The 10101-nt window shown below is 48.1% G+C and overlaps 1 protein-coding gene across 1 annotated transcript; it reads left to right on the top strand.

The window, feature by feature from the left end:
• Nucleotides 1-335: 335 nt before the first annotated feature.
• Nucleotides 336-5474, top strand: LOC136511858 (uncharacterized). Its single transcript, XM_066505912.1, has 2 exons — nt 336-803; nt 4648-5474. The coding sequence occupies exons 1-2, from the start codon at nt 620-622 to the stop codon at nt 5196-5198; spliced, it is 735 nt and encodes a 244-aa protein (XP_066362009.1). The 5' UTR covers nt 336-619; the 3' UTR covers nt 5199-5474.
• Nucleotides 5475-10101: the final 4627 nt, after the last annotated feature.

Raw genomic sequence — 10101 nt, forward strand, 5'->3', positions numbered from 1 at the left:
GTCAGGGTTGCACCGCTCTAGCTAGAATAGATAGAAACGGTGATGTTCTGACAAAGTAGCCCACATTTACGTACATGGGCATCGATGGTGCACTGAACATTATATGGTGTGCTTTCAAGTATTCCCAGCACCGGTGTGTGAGTGGCGCAGACATATATTTTCTTCGAGCATCAGTTACACCGTGACATAGGAGGGAATGTATAGTACCTGCATAGAGGATCCTGCGGACGCGACAACGGGGAAGACAGTGGGGTGTTGCGGCAACACGGAGGCGCACCAACCGCCAATGTCATTGGAGCGGAACCCATCCCGATTTCACCTGCTTTCATTCAACCCTCTCTGCCCCCTGCCACTCCGGAGGGTCCGCGCCCCTCTCTTCCTCCTTCCACTAGCTTTCTCTTCCTCCTATATATAAGCAACCAACCACCTCGCCACCGGCTAGCTGTACTATTGGCTGCTAGCTGCTCCTGTACGCCTCCATTGCCGACAGCTTGCGTGTTCTCGAGCACACGGCCGGCCGGTGGGCGTTGGCTTCCATATATATCGAGACAGGAGCAAGAGAATTGAAAGGCGATCGAAGGAGAAGATCGATCGGCCCGGGATATATATAGCTAGGTAGATGAGCTGCAACGGCTGCCGCGTCCTGCGCAAGGGGTGCAGCGACGCCTGCGTGCTCCGCCCCAGCATCGAGTGGATCCACGGCGCGCAGCCGCAGGCCAACGCCACCGTCTTCGTCGCCAAGTTCTTCGGCCGCGCGGGCCTCCTCGACTCCCTCGCCGCCGTCCCGCTGCAGCACCGCCCAGGTAATTATCAATTATTATTACCACTAACTTTGTTTACTTCACTATTACTACTCTGGTGCTCCCTCATCGCATTCAATTCCATCTACGTCTTCTAAGTTGCAAGATTATGAGTAGTCGATCATATGATTTGCTTACTCTGACGTTACTCACATGTATAGATAGATGACGAAGTTCGTTCAATCTTTTTTTTTTTCTGTAAAGTAGTGTTTAGTTGAGGATTATTACTCCTACTAGTGTCCTTGGACGAACTTTGGTTTGGTTTCATCTATCCAGACCAACAATGTTATCTTGAAGAGAACAGACGTGACCTATCCACCAAGGTATCTCCCAGCAGTAGCAGTAGCAGTAGCAGTAGTAGTTGGTACCAATGTTTTGTTTATGGCGTTTACGCGGCCTTCCGACGCCCCCATGGGACAAAAGTAAAAAAGCCACCCTATCACAATGCTGCAGAATCTTTTTTACCAGGCCCAAACCCAATGCTACCTCACCAAACCGACTCCAAGATATGCTAGTTAATTATTGGGATCCAATTTTATTATTAGTAATGGTTTCAACCTTTTTTTTTGTTAGGGATAAATATTTTTGTAGTAGTAGTTGTTAGAACTGTAGGATCAACTAGACATAGATCTAGCGGGTACAACTTAACTAGAACATGATGAACAAACTCTAGAACATGAACTACGAGATCTAGGTGGAGAAGAAGGGAGAGGGGCAGTGTTCTCTGACCGTCGGAGGGCTTGGCGGAGGAGCTGCTGGAGCCGTCCATGGCGATGGCGGTGGTGCGGTCCAAGTCGATGAAGGCGGTGGCGATGTAGCAGTGAAGTCCGGTGACACAGTCCGGTGGCGGCGAGGCAATGGAGCTTCTCGTCACTGGCCGCGAACCCTCTAGACCGGATTAGGGTTATGTCGGTGGGGCGACTATGGCTGCTCACGGTGAACCTCGTGAAAAAAGCCACCGGCCCCCATCTCTCTTTTTATAGCGCAGAGTGACGGGGGCCCACCAACCATGTATGGTTGGACGCACCCGATCAGGGCGCGGATCCAAGGGCCCAATTGGCCTGGAGATCATCTAACATTTTTTCCCTTGATCTCACCTTATGTCTTAATCTCAACTTACTTACTTTATCTTGTTTCAATTCCATCACATATTAGTGTATAGAGCGTGCCTCATCGTCACGATCAGTTGTCATTAGATTAAACAGCTACAATTCACCTCTCTGTTTTCAAACAGATTCTCAACTAGGCCCTATTATCCAGGAATCATAGGCTTTCCCTTAAACCTATACCGGCTAAGTGTTCTCTGAACACGCTGGGTGGTAAGCCTTTTGTAAGCAGATCGACGAGCATCTTTTCTGTTCTTATATGCTCAAGACTAATTATATGATCCCGAACTTTGTCTTTCACAACATAATACTTTATGTCAATGTGTTTGACAACACCACTTGACTTATTGTTGTGAGCATAACATACTGCTGGATTATTATCGCACTATAACTTGAGTGGTTTGTGTATGTCGTCTACCACTTTCAACCCGAACATGAATTTCTTCAGCCAATTCACCTGCCCTATGGCCTCATAATATGCTACAAACTCGGCATACATTGTGGACGATATAGTGATGGTTTGCTTTGAGCTTTTCCACGATATAGCTCCTCCTACGAGAGTGAATATGTATCCTGACGTGGATTTTCTGTCATCTCCCGTATAGTCAGAATCTGTATACCCCTCTATGTGCAGGGAATCAGATCTTCTTTACGTTAGCATGAGACCCTTTGTACCTTACAGGTAACGTAAAACTTTCTTTACTAATTTCTAGTGTTCTATTCCTGGATTACTCTGATATCTGCCAAGCAACCCGGTAACAAATGCTAAGTCAGGGCGAGTACACACTTGAGCATACTGTAACCTTCCGACAGCTGAACTATATGAAACCACTTTTATTTGATCGATCTCATATTGGTTCCTAGGACATTGAAATTCTCCATATCTGTCGCCTTTGACTATGGGAGCAGGTGAAGACTTACAATTTTGCATACTGTATTTCTTTAAAACTTTTTCTAAGTATGCCTTTTGTGATAATCTTAAAACCCCCTTTTCTCTATCTCGATGAATCTCTATTCCTAGGACAAACGAAGCTTCATCGAGATTCTTCATATCAAACTTTGAGGATAAGAATTTCTTTGTTTCTAGTAGTAGATTAACATCACTGCTGGCGAGCAAGATGTCATCCACATTAAAGACTAGAAAAATATATTTCCCATTCTTGAACTTTGCATAAACACAATTTTCCTCTATATTTTCTTGAAACCCAAACTTTCTTATTGTACTATCAAACTTCAAATACCACTGTCTTGAAGCTTGTTTTAATCCGTAAATGGATTTCTTCAGGTGGCATCCCATACGTTCTTTTCCTTCCACAACAAAACCTTTCGGTTGTGCCATGTAAACATTTTCCTCCAGATCCCCATTTAGGAGCGTCGTCTTTACATCCATCTGATGTAATTCTAAGTCGTAATGTGCTACAAGCGCCATTATGATTCTAATGTCATTGTAATCTATGCCTTCTTTACGTGAAATCTTTCGCCACAAGTCGCGCTTTAATCCTTTCTATATTTCCTTTGGAGTCATGTTTAGTTTTGTAGACTCATTTATAGCCTACTGTCTTGGCTCCTTTAGGAATTGTTTCTAAGTTTCAAACACCATTGGTTTTCATTGATTTCATTTCATCTTCCTTGTCTGATTTTGGTCCGACACGCTCTCAGACGTCCATCTAGATCCGACGGCCAGGCGTCATTTTTGGAAGATCAAAACCCCCGGTCGGCCGTGCCCCTAAACCCTAACTCATTTCTTCCCTCTCCCTCTCCCAGCGCGAAGCCGAGCAGCGACGACGGCCACCACCAGCGCAGCCGAAGGAAAGAAGGTCGACGGCGCCACCACAGGCCCCCTCGCCGGCGCGCACGTTCACCCGAGGTTGAGCATGCCACCGTCGAGCGATCTTGCTGCGGTGCCCTGAGTCCAGTCCCGATAGGGTACACGTGGCGGTGAGGCCGTGCCTTCCGGCGGCTCCCTTCCCGCGCGTCAGCGAAGCGGCGACGCGGTCTTCTTCCCGTGCAAACGGCGGTGTCGACGGAGGCAAGGTAGGTTCCTCCCCTTTGTCCGTCCTTTTCCCCTTGAGGGTTAGGGTTAGGATTTTGAAACCGAAATCGATTCGAATCCTCTCATTCTTGATGCTTCTACTGTACTATCCCAAACTAGATCTACAACTAGATCTGGCTCTGATACCATTGTTAGAACTGTAGGATCAACTAGGCATAGATCTAACGGGTACAATTTGACTAGAACATGATGAACAAACCCTAGAACATGAACTACGAGATCTAGGCGGAGAAGAAGGGAGAGGGGCAGTGGTCTCTAACCGTCGGAGGGCTTGGTGGAGGAGCTGCTGGAGCCGTCCATGGCGATGGCGGTGGTGCAGTCCGAGTCGATGAAGGCGGTGGTGATGTAGCAGTGAAGTCTGGTGACGCAGTCCAGTGGCGACGAGGCAATGGAGCTTTCCGTCACTGGCTGCACACCCTCTAGATCGGATTAGGGTTATGTCGGTGGGGCGAGTATGGCTGCTCACGGTGAACGTCGTAAAAAAAAGCCACCGGTCCCACCTCTCTTTTTATAGCGCAGTGTGACGGGGTCCACCCCCATCAAAGCATGGATCAAGGGTCCAATTGGCCGTTGGAGATCATCTAGGATCTTAAGTAGTTTCACTTTGAACTGTGTGAGTACTGACTGCTAGCGTAACTAAGAGCCAGTTTGCTGAGGTAGATTAACAATGGAAATGTGGATAATGCAGCTCTCTTCCGTTCGCTGCTGTACGAAGCCTGCGGGCGGACCATCAACCCGGTGAGCGGCGCCATCGGCCTGATGTGGACGGGCAACTGGGACCTCTGCCAGGCCTCCGCCGCCGCCGTCCTCCGCGGCGACTCCCTCCGCGCGCTCTCCACCATCCCAGCCGCCTTCACGGACCGCGACATGGACGGGCTCTACGGCGACGTCGGCCTCGCCACCGCCTCCTCTTTGTCCTCGCCCGAGAACTCGTCCACCGCGCCGTCCAAGAAGCGCAAGAACGTTAACGGCGGCCTCGCCTTCAACGCCGCCGCCGGCGTCCCCGCGGGCTGCCAGCAGCAGCAGCAGCCGGCGGGGCTGCTGCAGTCATGCGAGCTCGACCTCTGCCTGACGCCGGCGTTGTCGCCGCTGGGCCGCGGCCTGGTGCGGGGCTGCGGCGGCGGCGGCGGCGCGTCCGACGAGTACTCCGCCATGACGACGTGCGAGGACCAGCAGCCCGTCACCGGCGGTGATCATGCGGAGGCCAGGACCCCGGCGCTGCTGAACCTCTTCAACTGACTGACTGACGATCGTCGTCGTGCTGTCCGTACGTAATTAACTTCTTCGGTTCTTCCTTTCCTTCTTGTAAGATGCATGTAACTGTGCAGATAGAGTTCAGAATGATGGGAGCAGGGTGTACGTGTGGTAATTAGTTGCAGCGATCAATCGGTGTTGGTTAATCGACGTTTTTTTTTTTGACATGTGAAGAACTGAAAATGCTTCTGAAGTAGTAAACAAGAAACCCGCCAATTAGCACTGTTAATTGGGTGAATTAACGAGTTCCTTAATTTGGTATATATATAGGGAAGAAAACTGTGTGCAATTTTCTATTCTTTATTAGATGCAATTTTCAGGAAAAGAAATGATAAAGAAATTCACAATAATATAAGATGATAATTCCGTTGCCTCGGCACCGTTGCTACGTGATCCCGGCTCCCCGGGTATTCAGGAGATGATTTGGACCCAACGACATTTGTCTATAGTCTAGTCAAGACACGTACGGTCAAAAACATCCATTCCTATGAGCTATATTGCGCCATGCCTGGCTTCTGGCTCTCGTTAAACACCGTCAACCAATCACCTCATAGCGATTGTTATTTGTCTCATATTGCTGGGCTAATTGTTTTCTTCCTCTTGTCTACCGATGGTGATGGAAAATGGCCATGATTCGCTATACATGTCATTTGTCTGATATTGTTGGGCTATTCGTTTTTTGATCTTTGGTGACGGAAAAACATACATGATACATGGTGGCCATGAATCGCTATAAATCGTATTTGTCTCACATTGTTGGGCTATTTGTTCTCTCTCTCATATACCGATGGTGATCGAAAAACATACGACATGGTGGCCATGATTCGCTATATATGGTATTTGTCTGATATTGCTGGGCTATTTGTTTTTTCTCTAGTCCACCGATGGTGATGGAAAAACATACATGGTGGGATTTTTTTTTGGGAAAATGGCACAATGGTCCCTAAATTTGGCTGGCGGTGTCATTTGGGTCCCAAAATATCATTTTTTGGGTCCCTAAATTTGTTCCGGCCTTCAGCACTGTTCCAAACGGGTTTCGACCTGCTCCATACGTTGACGTGGCATGTTGATTAAGCGCTGGCGGGGATCCGACACGTTTGGTCCAGTACCTAAACTTGCACAACGATGTCATCTAAATCCCAAACTTACAACACTGCATATCTTAGTCCTTAGACTTGCTAACCAGGCCACACAAGGTACCTAAACTTGCACAAAAGTGCCATCTAGGTCCCTAACTTACATATATAATTGCAGCTCTCGATCCCTAAACATGCTAATTAGGTCGAAGCGAGATCTAAAATACCATTATTTGTGATAAGCCTCGCGCGTGGCCATTGACTGTGCGCCTAGCATGTGGAGCCCACCACATGTTGTCCCTCTCTCTCATCTCCTTCCCCAGTTCCTCTCGTGCCACTGCCACCACTTTCTCTTGCACCACCGTACCATAGCCCGCTGGCCTACACATGCTCACTCCTGTCCTCCAACACACATGCCAAGCTTAGCCATGGCCAAGGCCAAATGGTGACCGGTCGTGGATAAGCCGTGCTCTTTGGTTTTGGCTCAAGGGTAGGTGAAAGGATCAAGATGCCCAAGAGGAGGGTGAATTGGGCTAATTCTAAATTTCTTTGCAATAAATAAATTCTATGGTTAGCCCAATTAACCCCTTGTGCCTAGAAAGTGTTCCTAATTGTTCTACCGCATAAAAGACTTGCAACCTAAGTTCCAATCCTACTCTAGCATGGCAATTCTAAGAATGTCAAGACATGAATTGAATTGCACAAAGTAAATAGATAGGAAGGAACGCGGCGATGTTTTGCTGAGGTATCGGAGAGTCGTCACTCCCCACTAGTCCTCGTTGGAGCACCCGCGCAAGGGTGTAGCTCCCCCTTGATCCGCGCAAGGATCAAATGCTCTCTACGGGTTGATTCTTCGACACTCCGTCGCGGTGAATCACCCACAACTGCTCACAACTTGAGTTGGGTCACCCACAAGCTCCGCCGGATGATCACCGAACTCCCAATCACCACCAAGCCATCTAGGTGATGGCGATCACCAAGAGTAACAAGCACGAACTCTCACTTGACCATGACAAGCCTAATGAGAAGGTGGATGCACACTTTGCTACTCTTGATCTTCACTAATGAGGGCTCTCTTTGGGATTCTCAAATTTCAATCACCTCACTAGGACCTTGCTCTTCTTGGCACTCTCTAAGGTGTTTCTCAGCTGTTGGAATGAGCAAAAGTACCCCCACACATGAGTGGAGGTGGTATTTATAACACCGGTTGAAAAACGAACCATTATGTGCCTCTGCGGGGTGACCGGACGCTCCGGTCATGTTGACCGGACGCTCCGGTTAGTACACCCCAAACTCTAGAGTTTATAGTGTGACCGGACGCTGCCAGCGTCCGGTCAACACTGACTAGACGCGTCCAGTCATGATTTTCCCTCTCTGGAACCTTACTGGAAACGACCGAACGCTGGCTCTCAGCGTTCGGTCACACCGAATGATTTCACCTTAGTCAAATGAACTGACCGGACTTTGCGCCAGCATCTGATCACACTGAAGCCAGCGTTCAGTCAGTATTTGACCCTCCATTCACTTCCAACTCTCGATCATACATGAATGGAGTTTGCTCCATTGGATCATAGGGCATATGTAGGAGCTACCTAGCGCTAGTTTTAACAAGTGTGCACCACACCTAACTCACTAGACTCACCTAGGTCAAGCTACCCATCCATACCCCCCTTAATAGTACGGCCAAAGGAAAAACAAAGTCTTAAACTACTCTAAGTGTCTCTTCAACTTCAATTGACACTTAGAACTAGTCCATCCTTAACCTTGTCGTCCATCCTTTGAAAACCGAAACGATTTCCATCGTAGGGGCATGACCACCTTGATTGCCCAATAGATCTCCATTACCATGACCTAACTTAATTGCCTCTGCAAAACACACATTAGTCATAGTAATCTTGTATTATCATTAATCATCGAAACCCAACTAGGGGCCTAGATGCTTTCAATCTCCCCATTTTTGGTGATTGATGACAATACCACCTCGAGTATGTGAAAGAGTTGAGGTTTTTAACATGCTTGGATCATATAAGCTTTTGTCAATAGGAACAAAGGTGTTAGTCAAGCTTATATGAACCAAGCCAACATGATGTACTCAAAAGATATGAAATAAGAATGAGTACAAGTAATAAAGCTCATTTGCATCATAGTAAAAACGCGGAAGCAAAGGCAAATGAGCATAACACAAGCACACATGTCATATATCACGTCACGTAGATATCACTATCACATATGTATAGTTCAATGCATGAAAGTAAACACACGATGAATGCATAATAGTGTATCACACATAAAAACTTCAAATGTAATATATAAGCTAATAAGATAACTAAGCTCCCCCTAAATATGTCGCTCCCCCTAAATCTATCATACTCGATCCCTCTCCCCCTTTGGTGTCAAACACCAAAACCTAAGGGTCGGTCGACGGGGCTACAGCGGACGAGCCAGGCGCTGAAGTACGAGGAGCAAGCTAAAACGGGTTGGCATCATCATCTGATCCGGAGCTCTGAGTAGTCTAACCCTCTATAGTTGTAATCGGTGCTGTAGCAGTCTGGGTCGGATCAGGAACTAGAGCTGCTGTAGACTGAGCTGGTAGGACTATAGTAGGCTCTGATGATGCCACTGAGGAAGGGAGTGTCTCTGTAGTCCTGGTGACTGGTGCAACAGTAGAAGGACCTGGGACATGTAGATATGGAGGAGTAGGCATCCCTGTCAACTCACTAAAGGAAGCACCAAGGCTCTTAGACACTGTGATCTCTGGCACTAGCAGCGAGGGCATCTCATTTGGTGTAAAGCCCGTCTGAAGCGGTGTGAACTATGGAGCTGGCAGTGACGTAGCAAAATACTAGGACACCTGCTCTGTAGGAGACACAAACTGTACTGGTGGCTGTCCCTGACTCTGAAGCCCACTAGGCTGTAATGCTAGAGTCATTGAGGTAGTGGCAGTCTGACTAAGCTAGGGCGAAGGCTATGACGGTGGAGCCCCAATAGCAGTCACAACATGCTGCATAAATCCAAGGAGCTGCTGTTGCATGAGGATTTGCTGCTGATGCATGGCCTACTACAGCTACTATAGAGCCTGAGTCTGCTGATGTATAGCTAGCTGCTGTTACTGGATCTACTGCTGCTGGCGTTGGAACTCATCCTGCCGAGTCTGGAATTGAGCAAACGTAGCAGCTGTCTCCTGAGCCTGTCGTGCCTGGTCCTGCCTCATCCGCTCAAGTATAGCATGGAGAGCAGGGTCAGTCTGCGGGGCAGGTGGCGCTGAGCTAGAGCTGCTGGCCTCATGGTCATGTCACTGAGGAGGCATCCAAGGGATGGGGTGATAGTCATCATCAGAACTATCACTGGGGTCGCTCATGACCATCCCCTCCTACTGAGCAAGCTCCTCCTCTATAGCTACAATGCCTCTGATGATATCATCCTACTAGGCTACAGACTCTGGCACATCGGGACGATGGCGCGGCTGACTAGGTGCCTATGGAGTGCTATGACAGATCGCCTATGTCATGTTATAGGCAGGGAACTCAGTCATAGCACCGCTATACTCTACAAGCATCTCTGGTGGCCTCACTATGACTGCTCTATGGATAAGCCAGGTGATCCAGTGAGCATAGGGCAATTGCCTGTGACCTCTGAAGCCCTTAGCTATAGTATCATCCATCTCTGATAGAAAAAGATCCCAAATATCAAAAACTATCTGCTACATCAGAGAGTTGATCAGCCACAACTGTATACGTGTCAAGCCCTCTCTATATCCCATCCTAGGAAGCAGTGTCCTCCTCATAACAGCCTCAAGTATGCGAGCAGTGGGA

This window comes from Miscanthus floridulus, chromosome 1, assembly GCF_019320115.1.
Source record: "Miscanthus floridulus cultivar M001 chromosome 1, ASM1932011v1, whole genome shotgun sequence".
Taxonomy (NCBI): Eukaryota; Viridiplantae; Streptophyta; class Magnoliopsida; order Poales; family Poaceae; genus Miscanthus; species Miscanthus floridulus.